The following is a 23,474-nucleotide window of genomic DNA, read 5'->3' as shown; positions in this document are numbered from 1 at the left end:
GAGCCAAAGATTCTTATCCTGAATCTATATGTTTTTATAGTCCTTTGCTCTCTACAGTCGACTGAATCGTTCATTAATTCACTTGTAGTTGGTCATAAGTCATAACTTCTAGCGATGTTTAGCCTTTCCTCAGGCACCAGACTGGGATAAAGAGTGAGTGAATAGATGCAGTTGGTTATGCAAGAGAAGGAAATCAATCTTAACACTGATATGCAGGAGTGTTCATAAAGAAGTATTCTTAACATCTCACTTGACTCTACTAGATATGCCTAGAGATGGAAAACCATCATCCCAGCATCTTCCCTTTCAGATCATGTGTATGAAGCAGAGCGAAACATTACGTTTCCGTTGCTTACCTTTACCGGCTTCATGTGCCAGCTTGTGTCGAACAGTTGTAAGAGGGGATGTTCATTTCCAAGGCCTTCGATGAATTCACCTTCATTCTGTTTTCTAGTGAATGCTGATGAACTTTCCTCCAGAATGCCATCTTCTTCCTCTTCTGCGCTTTCCTTCATCCCCTTCTCTAGCATTTCCTTGTAACTGCGCTTCCTAACATCTTTGCAAGAATCAGATTTCCTAGGCTGTCTCTTCTTCTTGTCTGCAGAATGAGCATCTGCTGTAGACTCCGAGGGACGGTGGTCTTCTTCTTCTTCTTTAAGATTGTTGCTGTTGGTATCAACCTTAATCTCTTTCTCCCTTGTATAGTCCAGTCGCCAGTGAGTCAAGGCATAGATCAGAAAGTTGAGCCATGCAATCAGGCAGGTAAATGCCCAATCTAGAACCGGAACTCGGTGGATTAACAGAGGGAATTTGCTCACCGCTTCGTCGAATTTTGCAGGAACAGTTTCTGCAGTGTGGACGAACTCATCAATCTTGTCGAACAACCGGGCTGAAGGCGGGAAGAGGGTCTCAATCAACTTCTCAACAGCTAGGATATGATCGTCGGCGAAGGACAGGACTGCCAGCCATTGGCATTGCATGGCTCGGACAATTGGGAGCAATGCTGCTGCTGCTGAAGAGCTCATCCTCTTCATCACTGAACCTACTGGCCCATCTAAATCTTGAATTCTTGTGTGGACTTTGGAGCCAACTGCACAAATCGATACCCCGCAAGTGTGGAGAGGGCGGCGTCGTCTCGACATCGTTGGACTGGTCTCTGCTGATTCCTGGGCAAATTCAGTCTAATGCATTGAGTTTGAGGTCAAATATGGCTTCCATGATTACTGCATCCATTGGGATAATGCATAAAACTACTTCGTGAGTGATTCTTATCTCCATAAATCTATAATGTAATGTGTTTTATGACTGAATCTATGATTGTTTTAATCGAAATTGATGATGTAAATTAGAGCAAAATTCATCTTGTTCTTGGCAGTGATCATGTTATAATATAGAGAAGTGAGCTTAATTTTTAGAAAAAAAGACCTATTCTGTCATTTATTTTCAGCAATATATATAGGAAGCATTCAAAGTACATTATTATTTGGTCAATGCAAACTCCATTACACATTCTAAATTTATCAAGAGAACGTTCGTTAAAATAAGGATCTCTATTACTTCATAGCTATACTTTGAATTAACAAAAATAACTTTTTGACAAAATACAAAAAGATTTTCTTTGCTAAAAGTATTTGGAAAATTCCCATATTCTAGCACTCCTCCTTGAGATTTTTCTTGGAGACTCCAAGCTTTAATCTCAGAAATTCAAACTTAACTTTAGGTATTGCTTTAGTCATGATATCTGCAATCTAATTTTCTGAACTACAATGCACCAGATTAATTTCACCACGCTTTTTTGCTTATCTACTTGCATGATACTTCACATTTATATTCTTGGTAATAGTAGACTTATTGTCCACCCAAATCACATTAGCTTCTTCATGGTCTAGCCACAAATCTGCCAGTATTTCTCTCAATCAAATTGCTTGATTTGATGTTAATGCAACAAAGATATACTCAGCTTCAGCTGAGGATTGAGCTACCACTTCTTGCTTCCTTGAATTCCATGAGAATGCACCATTTCCAAATGAAAAAACATAGCTTGAAGTGCTCTTTGCATCATCCACCCTCCTTGCCCAGTCACTATCTGCATAACCTTGAAGCTTATTACTCTTATTTTTCATGTACCACAACCCATAATTTGTTGTGCTTCTGATATATCTCAGAACTGTTTTAGTTATCCCAAGGTGAATTTGACTTGGAGATTGCATAAACCTTGAGAGCAGGCTTGTAGAGTACATTATATCAGGTCTGGTTGCAGACAAATACAACAAACTCCCAATTATGCTTCTGTGAATAGGAGAATCAACCTTCCTATCTTCAAAGGTTTTTGAGAAATTTTCATTTACAACCAGTGGAATAGCTACTGGTTTTGATTTTTTCATGTGAAACTTCTTCAAGATCTCCAAAGCATATTTCTTCTATGAAATGAAAATTCCTGCATCTTCTTGATGAATTCCATTCCCAAGAAGTAACTCATTTCACCCAAATCTAACATTTCAAATTTATTCTCCATATTCATCTTGAATTGCTTCAAGAATGTTGAATCTTCTCTAACAAGCAGGTCATCAACATATAGAGATACTATGAGCTGCACTTCATGTCTAAATTGTTTACATAAAGAATAGCCTCACTGTCACTGCTTCTAAAACCTTGTTGCAGCAAATAAGAGTCAATTCTGTTATACTATGCCCTTGGAGCCTGTTCTAATCCATAAAGTGCTTTATAAAGCTTGCAAACTTTTTCTTCATTTCCTAGAACGTGCAAGCCCTCTAGCTGCTCTACGTAAATATCCTCTTCCAACTACCCATTCAAGAATGCTGACTTAACATCTAGATGATAAATCTTCCATCCCCAATTTGTTGCTAAGGTTATCAAAAGTCTAATGGTGTCATGCTTAGCCACAGGCGCAAAAGTGTGAAAAATCAACACCATGCTGCTGAAAATATCCTTTCACCATAAGCTTGGCTTTAAGTTTGTTTACAGAACCATTTGGATTTAGTTTGGTTATGTAAACCCACTTAACTCCAATTATCTTTTGATGGATTGGTCTATTAACTAATTTCCAAGACCCATTTTTCTCTATCATCTTTATTTCTTCCTCCATAGCAGCTCTCCATCCTTCTTCACTAACTACCTCAACATAGCTTGTAGGTTGATCTAGTGTAACTACGTTACACCTTTCATAAATATTTGCTAAAGGTCTGGTACGTACCTCTAACTGGAATTTCTGTGTCACTATCATAGTTCACACCTTCATAATTAGCATCTTGTTCTTGGGGTGTGGTTCCCCCAATTTTAATCTGATAAAAAGCCTCAACTTGAATTCTTTCCCAACTCCATTTGGAAAGCTCATCAAACTTTACATTTCTAATGATAACCAATTTTTTAGTCTTCAAATTGAAAATTCTGTATCCCTTGGAGATGCTGCTATATCCTAAGATGATTCCCATCTCATATTTTTGATCAAGCTTGTCCCTCTCCACTTTTGGAACAAGTGTATAACATACACAACAAAATACCTTGAGTTGCTCCAATGAAGGCTTGACCCTAAACCATGCTTCATAAGGAGTTTTGTCTTTCAATGCTCTTGTTGGTAACAATTTCGGAAAATGAACTTAGGTATTTTCTGCCTCAGCCCAGAAATGCTCGAGTAGCCTTCTCATGTTTCAAACACACTAGCCATTCCCAAAACTAATCTGTTCTTCCTTCCACTCACTCCATTTTGTTGAGGAGTGTAAGGAGTTATTAGTTGATGCTGAATCCCTTACTTTCACAAAAGGTATTGGACTCTCTTGAAACATACTCTCCTCCATTATCTGTTTCGAGAATTTTAATTTGGAAGCCTTCTTGCTTCTTCACCATGGCTTTAAACTTTTGAGTGGCTGCTATAACCTCTGATTTTTGCTTTAAAAAATACACCCAACACATCCTTGAAAAATCATCTATAAATAGCAGAAAATATTTGCGCCCATTTAAAAGAAAATATTTTCGCCCATTTAAAAGAAAATATTTTCTCCCATTTAAAGGTGTGCTCATAGGACCACACACATCACTATGTATGACTTATAGTCTCTCAGAAGCTCTCCACCTATTTTTTGAGAATGACAATTTACTTTGCTTTCCATATTGACAAACATCACACAGATGAACACCGTCATGAATAGCTGATAGATCATGACCTAGCTTTTTGGAGTGCATGAGCTTCAACTTTTGAGTAGCTAAAATGACCAATTCTTTTGTGCCAAAAGCTAAAATCATCAACTATGTTGGCATAAGCATGCAAATCTGTTTGTTTCCAATCGAGATGAAAGCCTTTACTTTTCATGTTAACAGTCATAAACTCACTATCAAAAGGATCAAATATGATGCAAGAGTTATCTTGAAAATGCAAAGCATAATGCCCTTCAAACATTTGGCCTACACTTAACAAGGTTTGACCGATTTCAGGCACGAATGTAACATCAGTTATAAATTTTGTACCTGAGGGTGTTTCAACAGAAACAACACCTTTTCCCTTCACATCAAAAAACTCTCCATTGCCAATCTTCACTTTAGAGATAAAGGACTCGTCCAAATATTTGAAGAATCCAGCGTTATAAGTCATGTGACTCGTACAACCACTGTCTATCAACCAAGAGTCTTTACTACTGTTTGCAGCATGATAAGTAGCAACAAACAACTTTTCTTCAGTCAGCTCCTAATTTTCAGCAACATGTGCTTGTTGTCCCTGGTAGTTTGCTTTATTTTTACACACTTTCTCCACATGACCAAGCTGATTGCAGGCTCTACATTTAACATTTGACCTGAACCAGTAATAGTTCTCAATGTGGCTTCTCTTTTTACAATGAGGACATGGTGGAAATTTTCCTCTTCTACCTCCACTTTTACCTGTGACGCCCCGTCCCCACTAACGGGTGTCACCATAACCCAGGGTTACGTCAGTAGGTCCCACTCCGGAGGCCAATTATGCCCTAGCAACAGGGGGATAAAGATAACGTGGGCGCCCTGAGTGGGGTCCAAGCTTCACCGCCTCCGGCTATCGAGAACTCGAGGTTTAAGACTCATTTGCAGCGGAAGGACACTCGAGTCTCGAATTTGACCTGTGCCTTATGAGCAGATTAATAACTGCAATTAGGGTATATCACAACTTACTCACACAAAGTACTCATTAAAAGTAACCAGTCCAACTGGGAAATACAATCAATGTTCAACACAACCACAAAATAATTACATGACCGACACGAGTTACTAGGTTGCATTCTCGTCATGGGTTGCCATTCTCATTATTCAATTGGTCTTCGGCATACACCGCCTTCCCCTTACCGAACCCCGAACTATCTGTGCGGTTAATAGGAATGGAAGGAGTGAGTCCTAGGACTCAGTAAAGGTAATATGCAATGCAGTAAATTATTAAGCATGATATCATAGATAAATATGAAGTGCAACATGCATGCAAGCCCGTCCACTGCACCTATCTCAGGCTCTAGGTGGCCCCTAGTAGTTCCAGCTATGACCTCGTCCTAAGACTCTCACGGTCAACAATCCACTGCCCCATGCCTAGTCACTTCCTCAATATCTTATGCAAGTCATGACAAAAGAAATTTACACACAGAGCATATTAAACCCTTACCTCGAAATATGTGTCATCTGATAATTTGTTAGACAAACCGTCAATGTAGCCAAAATCCCTTAACAAAAATATTTGACAGAGTAAGGTCATGAACTAATTTAGCAACCCATAATTAATTTGACTACCGAGTCTACTGAATTAGCCAATTCTATAATCGACTAATTTCTTAAATTAGCTAATCTAAACATCAACCACCAAATTAATTAGCTTACAGCTTAACTAATCGCTAATTAACTAATTTAGGCAAATTATTTACCTCAAGGTTGTAAATTCCTTACACCTCTTCTCTGCCTTGCGTCTTCTTGCCTTCCCGCTTAATGCCAAAATTCCTTCTCCTCAAGCTCCACTTCTTTCAAAATTCTCTTTACTTTCTTTTTCTCTCAATTCCACAACTACCTACCTCTATTTATAGGCAAATTTGCCTTGGCCTTCAAGTTTCAGCCCATAGTTTTCTCAAATTTACCACTGATTTAAGGCCCCCTAATTTCCTTCATAATCATGACATTTATGTGCAGCCCACACTTTAAATATTCTTCCAAGCACATTTGCTCACCAAGCACACATACACATATATACTATAATATTTAAATATTCTTCTACTTTTCTATTCATGTGCTTGCACCATGATTAAATGTGCACCCACTAATTTCATGCCCACTGCTTCACTTCATGCCCACAACTTATATACTGGCACATATATATATTTACACTTATAATTTATTATATAATTAGAATTATAAATTCATAAATTATATTTTTAATCTCACTTCAACCTTTTTACTTTACAATTACATCCTCAATATTAATTTATTTAGATTAAAATATCAAAATTCCAATATTAATAATTCAAGGTTTACTCGATAAAGGCCGATTTCGTCCGTACGCTTACACGGGATCTTTATTCCACCTGAAAATACTTCAGAGTTGCCTCACTAGCAAAATTGAACCACCCCTAAAGTCCCTTCAGCTTCTCAGAAGCCTCTTACGACCATTCGATACCAACATCCATTCGAGCTTATACACAAATTATTTATTTTCGATTTGACTGTTTCCAGCATCATTAGCCTCATCTCGAGATGCTCACCAATCTCATACCCTCTTCCCTGGACATCCAACTCCCAAGGCATTTCTTGCCGTCAATTCAACGATTTATTAATTTTCTCAAAGTCGCACATAACTCAATAAATCACCTTAAAATCCATAAACTAATTATTTCCAAAATCAGGGATGTTACATTACCTTACCTTCTTTCTTATCTTTCTCTTTTTTGCACTGGATTGCTTCCTTGTTCCACTACTGCTTGCTTGTTTTTCTTTCACCTTTGCAAAAAAAGGCTCCCTCAGATGCATCCTCAAGCCTTTAGCTCTCCTCTGCTCCATGGCTTGCAAGGCATTTACTAACTCAATTAAAGTTAGTTGAGTGAGATCTCTTGAATGTTCAAGAGAAGAAATTTTAGGCTCAGGCCTTTCAGACAAACTCACAAGCACTTTTTTTCACAACTCCCTTATCAGATAGCTCCTTTCCAAGCAACCTAATTTGGTTTACAATTCTCATTAACCTGTTAGCATAATCTTTGATAGATTCAACTTCTTTCATCTTCAAAATCTTGAATTCTCTCCTCAAATTTAACACTTGAATTTGCCTTGTTCTATCGTTGCCTTGAAACTCCTCCTTAAGCTTGTCCCAAGCTTCTTTGGCAGTCTCACAAACCATTATTCTTGTGAAAATTGCCTCTGAGACTGTTGAATGAATAAAAGACAAAGCCTTGTATTTCTTTGCTAATTGTTCAGAATTATGTCTCATTTGAGCAATTGTTGGATTTGTCTCTAATGGAGGAGGATCTCTTCCAGTCTCCACAACCTCCCAAAGATCAAATGCTGTCAGATAGGCTTTCATTTTGATAGCCCACATTGGATAATTTTTTCCTATGAAAACAGGAGGCGAAGGTCCTGCAAAACTACTTGAAGACATGAGCTGACACTCAAAAGTTTCAGGTTTTTTAAGTAGGGGAAGCCTTGCTGGTCTTCTCTCAAATTCATAGCCTTTAAAGATTAATAGAGCTTTGATACCATGTTATAATACCAGAGAAATTCAAAGAAGAGAAGTGAGCTTAATCTTTAGAAAAAAAAACAAAGAGGAGACTTCTTCTGTCATTCATTTCAACAATACATACAAGAAACATTCAAATACATTATTGTTTCGTTAATACCAAACTCAACTTACACATCTTAACTTTATCAAGATAACATTCCTTAAAATAAGAATCTCCAATAGTTTATAACTAAACTTTGACTTTAACAAAAACAACTTTTTGACAAAATACAAAAAAAAATTCTTTGTTCAAAGTATCTGAAAAAATCTCGTATTCTTATAGATCAAAGTCAAGAAGAAGTCTGTTTTAATTTCTGATTTCTGAATGTGTACGAGCCAATGACTCTTTCTTGTGCAAAATAATCAAAAAATCAGAATTGTGGTGTGGTGTGCTACAACTACAATTTGCATTGATCTGAATACGTTTAAATCCAACTACTTAGATTTAACATATTCATGATTTACAATTCATTAAAAGTTGAGTTAATAGCTCTTACCGTAGAATCCATGATTTCCTTGGAAAGCCTTAACAAGAAAAATGAAGAGAGAGAGAGAGAGAGAGAGATGAAAAGAAGAAGAAATTGTGGGTAATTGTCTCGTGGTGAGAAGGCAGGAGAATACGGAGAAATTATTTGCTCTGGCCCTTGTGCCCTCTATTTATGCGGAGTGTTAAGAGATTTTCTTGGATCTCATCAACTTCTACTAATGTGACCGCTACATATATTAGTATTGTGATTGCATAATTATACACTAATCAACATCATGACTATTTTTATATGAATATAAAGTTTGCAACTTTGAGCAACAGTCGATAATAAAGTAATTGGAGATGACAATGATACCCACTTTATTAGGGGTAAATTTGTACCCAAAATATATATATATATATATAAATAAAGTGAGTATAGACAGTGAAAGAAAAAAAATTGTGGGTATTTGTTTCATATGGTGAGAAGAGAATAAAAAGCCATGCCATTGCATCCTAAGTTTATACAAAGTGTCAAGAAGTTTTCTTGGATCTTATCAACTTCTATTATATAGCGATTGTTTTATAGTGATTGCATAATCTATATACTCTTAACATCATGATTGTTTTATATGAAATTTGTATAACTGTAAATAGAGATTAATTGACTCATGATTTAACAACTTTTGAGTTTGATGCATGTAGTCATTAGAAACTGATTTGAGAATAAATAAGCCCAAAAACTTGAATATATTATCATGCCTTGTAGCTTTTTATGGAGTTCTAGCCTTCAATATCCAGAGAGAGAGAGAAGTCGTATAGTAGAACATTGTCAATTGTACTAAAACTTTGTTAAGGGAATAAGTATGTTAATTCTGATGTTTAAAAAAAAAAAAAAAAACACTTCGACGAAATGTGTTTGTGTAATGCCCAAAAAATAAACAATATATATATATATATAAATAATACCCTGGTGGTAAGTAAATGTGGAATATATCCCGAGATATTAAATAAATAAATGATAAATACTAAGATATACAAATTGTTATTGTTTGGATATATCAATTAAAATTTGTTTGTTCGAAAAAATCAGCAGAACAAGGCGAAGAAACAAGGTTGCATGAGAGAAATCTTTGCATGCCTTATAACTTGGTTGTTGCCTTGCAAAAGCTTCTCCTAAAACACATCAACTCACTTGGATAATGGAGACTCTTGGACAACTACACCTTTCTTTCAGCCAAACACTAGCTCTCTTGGACAAAGGATCGAGCCTTCTCCAAGGACTATTCGGCTCTTCCAAATGACGGATCGAGCTTTCCCGACAATTAGTCTTCTTCTAGACTACTACTCCTACGTAGCCTTGACCCTGCTTGTTGAGCTTTTCTAAACAAACAAATTTTAATTGTTGTTGTCGTGTCATAGGCAAAAGCTCATTGCAAGACCAAAAAAGTCTAAAAACCTAAAATAATTTTTTGGCCTAAAATGCGTAAATTTTCCATACTGGCGGGGGATCCTACACAAATGCGCAAACTAGATAACTCCGACATTAAAAAATTATCTTCAAATATTCCAAAGAAAAAAAGAAGCAATTATCTATAAAGAATTCTAATTTTAAAAGGATTTTAGAATATTGGGATAAATATTATCCGTAAGAATCCTAATTCTAATGGGTTCCAAAATGTCAGAATCCTAATCCCAATCAGATTGGGAAAAATCAGGGTAAACGTTATTTGTAAAAATCCTAATTTAACAAGATTAAGAAAAACTAAGATAAGCATTATCTACAATAATCCTAATATCGGATTAATTATGATTACTCCATATCCCTTTATAAATAAGCAGACACTCATTCCAAAAAATAGTATGCTTCTGATACTAATTTTAATACAGTCTTCATAATTTTTAGTGTCTGACTTAAGTATTGAAGTATTTGCGTAGGGATCTCCCAGCGCTCTTTAACTGTTTCTGTTAGAATTACGATTAAACTAGGATAAGTTCCCTAATGATAAGATAAGTGTTTAGAATTTGAATTTGTTTCAAATTCATTTAAATTTTAACAAGATAATGAGATAAGTTATTGGAATTTATATACCATTTGCAATTTTATTAAAAGTTTTTCAATTTATTTTTTACAAACTAGACGACTTGACAACGGCATTTTCAATCAAATAAAATAATTATTATATCTCAACAACAATAGTTGTATTAAGTAACAACACAAATCGTATGTGTTTGTGTGTATATATATATATATATATGTGTGTGTGTGTGTATGTTACATTTGAGGGTATGATGCATAACAAATAATACTACTACATGAAATATTTAAAGAGAAAGATAAAACATGAAGAATAGTAAATAAAATTACAATATTATATGGGGTTAGGCTTAGATAAAACACTTAGGTCATTTTATTCTCTCAGCAAATAAAACAAAAAGTAAGACTGTGTTTTTTTTGTTGTTTTTAGGTCATTTTTAATTTTTAATTTTCTAAAACAACGACAATACATTTCCTTTGTCATTTTTAAAAATAAGAAAAAAAATTATAAAAAAACTCCAAAACAACAAAATGCATTTTCAAAAATGTTGTTTCGGTTGTTTTCAGCCAAAACAATCTCTAAGTCCAAAATATGAAAAATATAATCCATTTTCCATGTTTTGGCTCTAGAAAAGAAAAGGAAAAAAAAAGAAGGAAAAAAAGAAAAAAAGATCTTAAATTTAAAAAATAAAATTATATATTTATTTAAAAATTAAAAAAATATATAGTTTATCTATATTATAATTTAAAATATAGGATAACATATAGTATATTACACATATTATGTATAATAATATTTAATATAAATTATCACTAGATGTCAATAATTTATTAATCAAATTTATTATTTTATTTTAATAGTAAAATTTTATTAAAAAGACTTAATTTTATCATTTAATAATCAAATTCATTGAATAAAATAACATAAAATAATTTTTCTTAAAATTCTAAAATAAACTCATTTTTTAATTTTTTGTTTTAAGAAACAGTTTTTTAAAATGACAAAGGAACACGTTTTCAATTTTTTAAAAATAGACTATCAAAATAGAAAACTAAAAATAAATATAAAACTCAAAATTAAAATAAAAAATACAAAGAGAACGCAACTTAAACATTCATTTAATTTACTAAAAGAAAAACTAACATAGTAAGCTATCATGTGTTAGTTGATTCATTATGTATTTATGTTCTCTTTAGCGTGTGATGAGTGATTGCTAAGTTAACTTAAGATTCTTTTTCTTTCTTTCTCTTAATTATGGTATGTTACGTATGTATACAAACATATTTTAGGGGCGATCAATAAAGTTGAAATAATATTACCTTACTATTTAGCTCCTCCGTATACCATGTTATGTGAATAAGTATATATGTGTGTGTGGATATAATATTTGTCAAATGTTGTCATCAGTCTATAATAACTAAAATTTGTTTGTTTCGAAGAAATTCAACCAGTAGTTAATAGGGCCATGGTAAGAAAGTGAGGTTCATCCAAAAGGGGTCGATAATAGTCAAGAAGGCTCAATCTACTATCCGAAAGAGTGGAAAAGAGTGAGGCTGCCCTTTAAAAAGCCACCCAAAAGGGTCTTGTGAAAGAGAGATTCTTGGGGGAAAAGAGGTCTTTAGGTGAAATGGGCTCCGGATGAGTTGTACAGGGTTTGACGAAAAGATGATATGGAGGTACAAAAGAGGTTTTCCGATGGATCCTCAGTTTGTTGGGATCTCTGGATCTGCAAGACGAAAGGCAGTCAACAGGCATACGAGAATTTCTCTTGTGTGGGCCCTCTGATATCTAAGTCAAATATTGCCACGATACTAAAGAGGTGCATATATTCTGTTGATGTAGTATGCGATGTTATTCCTAAAGAGTAAGGATTCTTTGAATAAGATGTGATGAAGGGCTTCGGGATGGCTGAAGAGTCGAAGAAATGTTTGAAGACTTGGAATCTAGATCCGAGGCATCGAGGAAAGGATCCCAAAAAATAAGGGGTCATGCATGTGGTGCGACCTTTTTAAGTGAGAGTGTCTAGTTGTCCCTAAGTCAGGCTTCGGGAGAATCTTGGTGAGAAACCCCCTTGGAGGGTATCCACAAGAAGTAAGCTTGAAGAAGTGGAGGCCATGTTATGCAAACTAACATGGATTAAGAGAGTGTAGGAGACGTGTCTCTCGAAGAAGCTTAAGAGACATGCAGGCCAAGCCTTTGGGGAAGATGGTCCCTAAAGGGTCCTCAGGTGGATTCCTGAAGACCCTCTAGGAAAATATTTCTCTCAAGTTCTAATGTCTTCTTCGAGCGATGTTCCCTCCGAATAAAACCTTCCAGAGAATATGTTACAACATCAATTTATTGGATTACTCAAAATTTATACATTTATTTAGATTTTTTAAATAATGCTTCACTCGTCACACTTAAAAACTTGAGTTGGAAAACAAATAAATTCACATAATTTAACTACATTAAAATAAAAATAAAAATGATTTGACAGAAGATCTCTATATTGAAATAGTTTTCTTTCTCTTTTTATTTCCTTTATTTTGTAATATATATGAATACTTTGTTGGGTAATTTTTTTTTTCTTTGCTTAAATGTTATCAGTAAGCAAGAAACTCTGTTCTATCTTCTATCTTAATAATAATAATGATAATCATCATCATCATCATAATATCTAAATATATGTCTAAAAAACTGTGTATTAATTCCTCTTATTGTAATTTATTAGGAAAAAAAAAAAAAAAAACCGTGAATTTGTGCTTTTCTTTGCACGTAATTAAAGTTTATTACAAACAATATTTATTCAAATTATATATATATATAAACCCCTCCTTGCAATTAAAATTCATTTTAATTTATTATTTGAAAAGTTACTATCATGCATGAATAAATCTATTACAAATCGCATTATAATGTCAAGACTAATTTACTAGTCCCACTCAAAAAACACAATTTTTTAAAAAAATATTTTGTTTAAAAAAAAATAATCTTTCAAAATTTAGACCATAACAATTTGCCATGTTATTTACATGATTGAATACATTTAAGTTAAAATTTTAATTTTTCAACAAAATGATAAGAGTCGTCGATCAAATAACATTGATTGATTCATTTACCCTAATTAATATAAATAAAGTAGTTGATCTAACAACATAGACTAATCATTTGACCCTAGTATATGTGTTAAGTGGATCATTCTCACACTATTCACATCACCAAACATATATTTAAGTTACAATTCTAATTCTAATTTTTCAAAATAATGATAAGATCACCCAACCAAATAGCATTAATTAAGTTAAATGACCCACTTACCCTAGTCTGAATATGGATAGAATGATCAACTTAGCAACACAAGTTCAGTCATTTAACCCTAGTATGTGTTAGTGGATCAACCGCCCTATCAATGTCCCAACTTTTATATATGCATCCATCAATGTCCACTCAACAAATGACACAACACCGGGAGCAATGCTTAAGAATTCTACAAATAATATATTTTCATAATTTAAACTTATGATGTATTCAATTAGGTAGCATTTATTAAAATGAATAAGATAAATTATATATCAAGATAAGATTAGAATACTTTTCGGATCAAGATATAGAATGATCAAAATAAGATTAAAAAATATTTCAAATTTTTTATCAAATTATTTGTTAAATATTTTAGAATGCACTAAAAGACATTATTTTTTTTTATTTGTAAGAATTATAATAACTTATTCGAATGGGAAAAAAGATAAATTTATTTAAAAATTTCAAAATAAGAAATCATGAAACTTTATTTTTCAAGAATTGTTAGATAAATTTAATAAATATAATAAAAAACACTTTTATCCAATATACTCTTCATATCTTATTTTTTTCAATCTATATCTTAATCTTAATTAACAAACACTACTTATAAAAAGAACAATTTTACTATTACTAACGAGTTTAGCCCACAAACGTTAATATTCATGTATGTGCAATAAATTCGCTTTCATTATTTGGCATTTGCAAAACAGAAGAACAGGACGATGTCCCCACTGGGGAGTACCAGAAAGCTTCTCCAATCTCATATGAACTACATACATATATATATATATACACATACATACAAAAAGCATATCTATAGCGCAGTTCTATTCACCATCTCTCCATACTTCTCTAAGAAGCTTATATCTCACAATATCTCGGCCACCCTTTGGCATGATCCAGCCGCCACTGGTTGAAGAAGGGCTAATCTGGGAGTTCTCATTGATGATACAAGTTATGGGTGAATTGAGCTCATCAAGTTCGTCATCACTTGTGTATGATTTTCTGAGTACTGAAGATGCACTCCTCTGCAGATTTTGGATTCCCACATCTCCTATAAAGCCTGCAAGTGAAGCTGCCAGAGGCGGCGAGTAGATTGTCCGCATGGCGGTGCATGGAACCGTGACCAACTCTCCGGTGGTATCCTGAGAATCCTTAATGAAGACAAGTACAGAAAAGTTGGGAAAATTTTGAGCAAATCATCAAACATGAAGCCCAGATGAACTTTACTAATGGCAAATTAAATGGGTAAATTCACATCATGAGAGGACAAGCAGATGTTAAGAGATGAACAAACCTCGGCATCCAGGGCCTCGAGGACAGCTGCTGGAATCGGCTCTGGAGAAAACTCGTCAGGTACAAAATTGCTTAGTACCCTTTTAATCAACGATGCATCAAACATAGGACAAATCTGCACAAATGGTAAGCTTAAACAGTAAGTAGAGAGTATACAAGGGCAATTGCATCTTTGAAAATATGAGGTTAAAAAGAAACAAATCGAAGGAGAATCAAAAGGTTACAGGATTTTACCTCTTTTCTTGTGGAGCTATCAGCAAGCATTTCAGTTGGAAGCATCATGAGATCACTCAGCGCATTGAGCAGACGGAAAGGTTTAAAAGATTTTCTGCTGCTCATTCCACTGTTGTCGTGATCATTCTCGTCCTCAGGTGAGTCGTTATCTTCCATGCCAAAGAGATCTGTAAGCCATCTTGACCAGTTCCCAATCTACAACCCAGAATACAAAAAATAAAGATCCAGTTACAATATCACAAGTCTAAATCCTACTAGGCGGGTCGGCTACATCAATTACAATTCTCTAAGGTAAAATCCAACTAAGACTAGTTAATTTTTCTGTTGGTGTTACAATCTCTGACTTTTTTTTTTGGACAAGTCAAACTGCTTAAAGCTGTATAGACAATGCCAAATAATATGCAAAACATTATTAACTGCATCCAGTCAAAATGGGTCTTATTTCACTTCTGAATTTGCTTTATAAACTTCTTCTGGCATCTTGTTTATACTGGGAGGCGCATGAAGCAAGAAATCGAAAATGACCATCAACCACTTATCCAAAATCAGTCTATTTGTCCGTGGTGCTACATTATAATCAAATACCTCAAATTACTAGTGCCACTTGATTTGTTGCTTAACTGATCCCTTGAAGAAAATGGTCAGAAGTTTAGGAAAATATATTCAGCATCACAAGGTTGGATCATTTAATTCTAAAAGATTTACAGAAATTGTCCAATTTGGACAGGGAAGTGGCCCCAGGATGCGACATTTTCATAATGTGCATGTTTACTGTTCTCATGGTCTCAACTAGCGGGATTTAGGCTTGGGATTGTTGTTGCTAATATTTTTTGCAATACCCCATACAGTAATAGGATTGTTGTTGCTATGGGACTTGGGGGGTTACAGATTTGCATGCATATTGGACAACTAGTAGCCTTCTTTGACTAGTACGAGATAGGGATAAAAATAATTATGCAATATGACAGTGTTTACTCACAGCATTTTTCAGTTGAGCACCAGCCCCAAAGCTTGATTTACCAGCAAGAATTGGGAGGACTTTAGGATCACTAACTGGGTCAGACATTGGATCTGTCGGCATTTCATCCGCTGATTCACGAAGAATGGCATTAAACATTGCGACATCTAGTCTATGCACCAACTGCTCCATTACCTAAATATTCAACAGAAGGGTCATGGTTCTATATATCTTGTTCTGTTCAACAACAGCACAATCAAGTAAATTCAACTCTTGCATTCTCACAAAATGACATCTCATACATGTTAAGCAGGAGACTTCAGCAACATGAAAAACATAATTTAAAACCTTGTGAATTAATGAATGGATGCGTCAGAAACTCTATCCTCTCATAAAATGGGAATGATTTTTCTGTATTTGATAAATAAACAGTTTATTGACAAAAATAATAAAAGGGAGGATTGGTGACAGAAGTAGATCCCGCACACCACTACTTGTCTGGAGCTACATATTTAAATAACCACGAACACAGAGCCATGTCCCAGACTGTTCTCAACTAAAGATTTTAAGAAGCACCATGTTGCAGGCCTTCCTCCGTCCAAAATTAGACAGCAAACTTATGATAAATCACTACTATAATAAAATTACATGGCAATTGTACACAAGTTTATGCAACATGAAGACATATCTAGAAATGTTTAGAATAAATTGTTCACTTGACTAAACTATCCCTCATAATTTATGTAGGTGAGAAGTAAGGACCTGTCTAACTTATTTTTGGTGCAAACTATGCACTATGACAAAGCAATAACACTATAAGTAAAAGCATAATTGACAGCTTTTATTTTTTTATAGACATGGAATATGGAAAACGTAACAGATTGCCACATATATAGATAAAGTTTAATGTCTAAGGCAATCAAGCAAGAAGTTCCGAAAACCTATGTTCATGTAATAAACTCAACAGTTACTGCAGATTGGTGAAAAACATGATAGTGCATGAGCATACCAGTCTAGCCAGCACAGGCAAGCAGGCACACTCATGCCCAGCAGCTCGAATGGGACAAAGCCTTTCACGTGCATCATTAAAAGCCTTCTTCCAGAGCTCAGTAGAGAAACTTCCCTGCTCTTGATCACCCAAAACATGTCTACTTTTTCTTGAGCTGGATCCTCTACCACCAGTCTTTGCTGCTGTGGACTGCATATGTGGAGTCATTGTCTGCAGATGGCAGGAGAAAAAAAAAAAAAAAGCCATAATAAATCAAGATATCTAATTTAAGGATAGTTTTTCCATTAGAGAGCAATTCCAGAGGTAGCAGCAGCAGAAGAACTTGGGCAGAACCTGCCACCAGACTGACTCCACAATACGGGAAAATATCCAAGCTTCAACTTTTTCCAGTGCAATTGCAAATGCTTGTGGATTTGCCCAGTCACATAATTCTTCTGTTGGATGACTCTTTTCTTTCTCAGTGGGAGAGAACTTGCCCCGTTCCAGTAAGGATATTGCAGACGACACTTTGCCACGACTAGTAGTTTCCTTATTAGGTCTATCAGAAAGTGGAGTAACCAGAACTGCCTGATTGACAATTGCTCGCAGCATAATTGAATTTGACAACCAGAATGTTAACCTATATAAGAAAAACAGCACATTTAGTTTAAATATACAAGAAGATAGATAGATTAGAGTGAAGGAAAAATAAAACAATATACCTGAAAATGAATGCACAAAGGAAAGAACTAATGTACAAACTAAACGGAACTAACTAGTAACTACCCCTCCACATCCCCCTGCCCCCCGCTTCCCAAAGGGGCCACATGAAGAAATAGAAAGAACAGAAGAAATATTAGGCTATTAGGCTGTGACAACAAGAACAGAAATTGTATGACCAGTTCTATCATATTATACACGTCAGTCTTTTAAGTTAACAAATAAGTGAAATGGGATTGCCAAACTTGCACCCATTCAGCAGTCCCTTGCCAACCCCTAAAGCTTGTGATTTGTATCACCAATAGAAGACTACATCAGATGCAACTAATGGATCAAGTTTGTAATACTTCATAGCCTACCAACTGATGTGTATAATATGGCAAATTTTGGCGAAAGCTATATTGCCTACAGCAGAAGCAAAGCTTTATCTAACTCTAACTACTGGAATTGAATAGTTAACAAATACCTTGGAACATCAGTTCCGCATGATTTAGTAACCAAAATTAACCCTGAAACAGCACTTCTCGCTGCACTTGCTCTTTTAGAGTGGGATGTTGCTTGATAAGAGTGAAGATAGAATCTAGAGAGACGCCGAGCTGGAGCATGCACCTTGTTCGTGGAACTAGCATGCTCAGCAACTACAGAATAAAGGGCAGCCTCAATAATGGCAGCCTCACTCAACTCTTCTTCAAGCTTCTCAATTCTGGATTTCCAATCAATTTTGCTGTCAGAAAAGCCATTGTTTGGTTTGTTTCCTTTAGTAGCTGCATTATATGTTGCATCACCAAGAGCATGCTTCAGGTTATCTACTTCTGCTGCTTTCCCCACATTCTGACTTTTATCAGATAACCCACTGACCTCAGCTGAGGTAAATGGCAGCTGAACAGACTTCACATGCTTTAGTTTATTACTATTAGTGCCTTGCACTCCACGTATACTTCGGCTGAATGTGAGAGTCTCACTCCTTAGTGAAGAAGGCTTTCTGGAAGCATTTAGTGAAGACTGCATCCCTAGTCTGTCTCCTAAAGAATCGCTCATTTCCTCTAGGACTGGTTCATCCTTTCCATATTTCTGCTGTTCCTTTTTCTCTTGGCCGTCTGGCAAACTAACAGATACTTCATTAACAGTTGTAGCATCCAGCTGGCTGTTTTTCCTATCTCCATTTATAAATCTGTGGCCATCCCCATCGGCTTGGCAATCTCTGGAGCTTGACAGGTCAGTGTTTGTTCCCTCCTCAATAAACACCTCTGAGGATGTACTTTTGGCAGTATGTTCGTTAACAACATTGTCTCTAACAGATTCTTCAACATTTTCTTGGGGACTCTTCATTTCTCCATCTGCAACCTATTCATGGACATAATTGATCAGTTGTCCCAGTTCAAAGTTTCTCATGCATGTATAGACTACATCATATGTTAGTTAACTAATGAAGAGGAAAAAAACATTCTAAAACAAGGGTATAGACTGGAATTAAGTTCCTGACAGGAAATTTGAACTAATAAGCTTGATTGTTTGTAATTCCCCCAAGTTAAAAAAAAAAAGGTTCTGACTGCAGTGTGTGAACTCAAATTTAGCTGTTCAACTGAATCACTGCTGATTCCATATTCCACCCGCACACGTGAAACAGGTTCCCACCACCCATTATGGATTCTGATCTATTCTGCTATTTTGAGGCAACTGATTCAACTGTCCATGATTACAGACAGCTGCTATGGGAACTGAAGGTGTGCCATCATGTCAATGACAGTTGTACATAATTCGTCTTTGGTTTTTAATTATACTCTACTGAAGTAGTTTAAAGCTAAGCATGGAGATCAAACCCTGGAAACAGCCTCTCCACAAATGGCTGTAAGGCCGCATAACTTAGAGGTAGCAATGGTAAGAGCCTGTGGATTGGGTTGCCCTTCATTTCTCTCGTAATCTTCAATGTTATATCGTCCAAACAACTACAAGCATGCATCAACATATTGGCTTGGACTACTGGAATGGAGAATCATTTGGAACCATGATTCACAGGCTTGGTTTTAAGTGTGGACAAGACCATTCCAGATCGAGAAATATTATATAATCATACTCGCTAAATAAGAATATGGAAAAAAAAACCCAGTGGTTTAAATTGACATTAGATTGACAGAAAAAAATGAACAAGAATTAAAGAAGAGTAGAAGCTTGCATACCACATTTTGAGATGAAATTCCCTCCAAAGGGGACGTCAAGAAGGTCTGTGATGAATGTGGGGAAACATCATCATCAGTAAAAGAAGCAATCTCACATTCATGACCATTTCGTTCATTCATCAATTCCGAAAAAAACTCTCCTCCATCCTTGTCCAGTGATGCCTCTTTCGATAAGCTGCTATTTGGTGATGAATTGGAGCTGTACTTGTCTAGTGGCTGCACGGTGACATGCAAAACGGGTTGGGCTGCGTTCTTGGAGCTCTTCTTGCAGTTCACAAGAGCTCTAATTGGTAAGGTTTCTTTGATAACTCCATAATCTGCCAGATTTATTATTGATGACCCTAGAGATTGACCTTTTGCTGCCCTCTCATTACGCGATTCGTACAAGTGAAACTCCAAGCAGTTCTTCTGAAAGCTATCGCGGGACCTTTTATCTGCAGAAAGAGTCACTGGAAGTGCAAAAGATTTGTTGAACTCAATGCTGCCATTCCCAACAACAGTAGAAAATGACCCATAATTCTGATCCCCATTTTCCCAATGAAGCAATACAGACTGAACAGATCTCAGAGATTGGGATGGGGGCCAGGGCCTAATCTCTTGCACATTGACGAAGTAATCGACTTGAATGGAAGTGCCTTTTCTGTTCTTAGACCTTAGCCCAAGCACCATCCTTGGATATATGATAACAGATCACAATGCTCTACTGGATGGGTGAAATCCTGCAATCAAAAGCATATTGAGAAAAGAACCTGAAATTGGAACATCAAAAGTTACACATTCACAAACAATCCAATTAGTTACCAAAATTGACAGCTCAGGCCCAGATGCAAGAAAATTTAACATAATGCGATTGCGATGCGACATAAATTTGCTTATTCAAGAGAGAATAAAGTCAAAAGTGGACCAGTAAGACAGAGAAAAGCAAAGTTGAACATAAGAAAGGCATCGGAAGAAATTATAAACCTTTTCGGGTATGACCCACCTCATCATTCATTGAGCCATTTTCTTAATAAACATAATCAACACCAAATACATTTATACAAATACAAATAATCATTGACAAGAGAACCCCAACGAACACCAGATGAGGAGAGGGAGACCCGTTTCAGATCAAACATTGGATTTCAAAATAAAAATAGCTCATCTCAGTAAGAAAGAAAACACCGAAACTTCAACAGTAGTTGAATCTGGTGCAGTAAAGGCAGAGCCTCAGACAATGCAAGACAACAGCTTTAAAGCATCGAGAATCACTGTGGAGAGAGAAAGCTCACAAATACGCATATATGGCAAAGATTTGGAAGAAGTAAAGGGGAAGAACAAACCAGAGAAGGAAGAGGGAATTCCTTGCTTGCGGCGTTGGCGGTCTAGGCCTGGAAAGGAAAAGTTGAAAACCAAAAGCGCAGAGAGAGATAAAGAGCTAGAGAGAGAGAGAGAGAGAGAGATCCCGTTCCCTCAGGGATTCAGAATTTCTCCACGCGTGACGATGATTCGGCAAGCTCACCTTTTTCACCAAATTCGGCTCGAGTTTCCATTCCTTCTCAACCTTCAACCTTACAGATTGAAATAGAAGCATAGAGTCGTGTATGGTAAAAGCTGTTTTTTTCCATTTATTTTTTAATCGCAACTACCAAATAAAATAAAATAAAATTTCAGATTTAAAAATAATAAATCCAAGATTAATCTATAAATGTTTGGAAAATGATATAGCTACCCTGCGTTAGCCCTTGGGCTACAAAATGCGCATCAAATGACAAAAATATCCTTAAAGTAATGTGATGATGTGAGGCGATGAGGCAAAGTAAGGTAGTGAAACACATAACTAAATACCTCTCATCTAAGGCGGTGAGACAAAATGATAAGGCGTAAGGGATATTTTTGTCATTTAACATGCATTTGGTAGTCCAAGGAAGATCTTAACATGATTCTAAATATTTTATATTTATTAAACGCGTCGTCACAGTTTTTAGTTTATTAATATCACAAATTTTCTACTCCTTAGTTTCTATTTTTGTAGGATAACAAATTTTCAACATAGTGCCTTTAAATTCTTGGATATTATTGATGCACGTGAAATTATAATAATTATTTTTATTTTAAATATTATTTTCAAAATATCAAAATTACCCTTAAATATCTGTTTTTGTTTGGTTTTGAATATTTTTATAACAAAAAACGTAAATAAATACTTTAGAAAATTTCTCTCAAAATCACACAAAGAAATAAGATTTATTCATAAAATTACAAATTTTAATTGATCTCAAAATATTAAGGATAGTTATCAACAATCTCCCAACTTTTCTATAATATATAGGAATCACCATTTTGCGGAGATAATTCATTTCTACCCACAAAAGAGTTATGCTAATTCTTTTGAATGCGATATCTAATTTAAGATTCGAAGTATTTGGACAATAAATATCTCGCACTCTCTGATTATTTTATTTCTTGCAAAGTTTTAATGACATGTTAACGATTACTCTGACATCTAAATTTTATTGTTATATCTAGACAATAACATATATAAAATAGATTTTAAATTTTTGATTAAAAAATACTGGATATATAATTTCATTTTTTAAATATACTTTTAGAAAATGTGTATATTAAATTTTTATATATAGTTATTTATTTTTTCCTTCTCTTTTAAGGATAAAATCATTAATTTGCACTAATTTTTTAATTTAAAATATTAAGATGTTTTCTGCAATTAAAATAAATTTTAAAGATAATTATTGTAATTATGCCATGTCATTGGTAGTTTTAAAACCACTCTGATTTAATAGAACGATTAAAGTTTAAATTAATTCACTACTTTTTTAATTGTGGTCAATTAGACATAATTTTTATAATTTATAACCTTATTAGCTCATGATTTTTTCAATTGCAATCAATTAGACCAAATTTTTTATTTGTAGCCCTGTTGGTCCAATCCTTCTCTTTTGTGGCCAATTAAGCCCAAAGTAACCTTCCCCTTCAGCACGTAGCATTCACTCGGCTCAAAGGAAAATAAAAATTAATTTATTGTATTAAATTATTTTTATAATTATTTTAAAAAATAAATAAATGATTTTTTATAATGTACTATATTAAACTAATTTTATAATTAAGGATAGTAAAAAAAATAATTTATTGTACTAAATTAATTTTTATATTTATTAAAAATAATAATTTTCATAGTTGAAATCTAGTATATTATTACAATATTATCGCATTGAAGACAATGATATATGAGATGAAAGAATAAGAAAAAGAAGCTGATATTCTTGATATTAGCTTGTAGTTGATTCTTAGGTAACAAATTACATTCAATAATATAGGTTCGAGTAGTATGAGAATTTCACTCTTATGTGAAGGTGGCTTATTATGAGTATCATGTACTATGTCTCTTACCTGGTGTGCTGTTGTGTATTATGATTAATCTCTCTCACATACGTGAAATAATATGTGAAGGACCTTTGAGGTGAGAGATTTCACATTTTGCGCAAAAAAAAATTACAATTTCCAGCCCCAATTTGGTGTTATTATGCAGTGAAGTCTTTTTTTTTTTTTTTTTCCAAGTTTTCTAATGCCTTTTCGTTTTTAATTGTG

At 34.7% G+C, this 23,474-nt stretch overlaps 2 protein-coding genes across 6 annotated transcripts; both read right to left on the bottom strand.

Annotated features, from left to right (window-relative positions):
• Window positions 1-62: 62 nt before the first annotated feature.
• LOC127797869 (uncharacterized) lies at window positions 63-8,409 on the bottom strand. Of its 2 annotated transcripts, none has more exons than XM_052331051.1 (2): window positions 8,221-8,409; window positions 63-1,223 (listed from the first exon to the last, which is right to left on the bottom strand). In XM_052331051.1, exon 2 carries the CDS (start codon window positions 1,140-1,142, stop codon window positions 312-314), a length of 831 nt encoding a protein of 276 aa, XP_052187011.1. In that variant the 5' UTR covers window positions 1,143-1,223; window positions 8,221-8,409; the 3' UTR covers window positions 63-311. The 2 variants fall into 2 exon arrangements, with proteins under 2 accessions (XP_052187011.1, XP_052187010.1); XM_052331050.1 differs by having other exon boundaries at window positions 63-1,166.
• Window positions 8,410-14,172: 5,763 nt separating this feature from the next.
• Window positions 14,173-21,446, bottom strand: LOC127798255 (uncharacterized). Of its 4 annotated transcripts, none has more exons than XM_052331702.1 (9): window positions 21,209-21,446; window positions 19,887-20,605; window positions 18,176-19,053; window positions 17,344-17,629; window positions 17,011-17,220; window positions 16,023-16,196; window positions 15,044-15,238; window positions 14,811-14,924; window positions 14,173-14,658 (listed from the first exon to the last, which is right to left on the bottom strand). In XM_052331702.1, exons 2-9 carry the CDS (start codon window positions 20,553-20,555, stop codon window positions 14,341-14,343), a joined length of 2,844 nt encoding a protein of 947 aa, XP_052187662.1. In that variant the 5' UTR covers window positions 20,556-20,605; window positions 21,209-21,446; the 3' UTR covers window positions 14,173-14,340. The 4 variants fall into 4 exon arrangements, with proteins under 4 accessions (XP_052187662.1, XP_052187659.1, XP_052187661.1 ...); XM_052331699.1 differs by having other exon boundaries at window positions 14,173-14,667; window positions 21,209-21,445; XM_052331701.1 differs by having other exon boundaries at window positions 14,173-14,667; window positions 21,388-21,409.
• Between the last annotated feature and the right edge of the window lie 2,028 nt (window positions 21,447-23,474).

Source organism: Diospyros lotus, chromosome 3 (genome assembly GCF_014633365.1).
Source record: "Diospyros lotus cultivar Yz01 chromosome 3, ASM1463336v1, whole genome shotgun sequence".
NCBI lineage: Eukaryota > Viridiplantae > Streptophyta > Magnoliopsida > Ericales > Ebenaceae > Diospyros > Diospyros lotus.
Note: the sequence above shows the minus strand (reverse complement) of the source record. Positions and strands in the feature narration are given on the sequence as shown.

Coding starts and splice junctions, on each gene's coding strand:
- LOC127798255 (XM_052331699.1), bottom strand. CDS start 20,555: ATGGTGCTTGGGCTAAGGTCTAAGAACAGAAAAGGCACTTCCATTCAA. Junction 16,197..17,010: donor TGCCTGTGCTGGCTAGACTG/GTATGCTCATGC, acceptor TTGAATATTTAG/GTAATGGAGCAGTTGGTGCA. Junction 14,925..15,043: donor ATAGCTCCACAAGAAAAGAG/GTAAAATCCTGT, acceptor CCATTTGTGCAG/ATTTGTCCTATGTTTGATGC.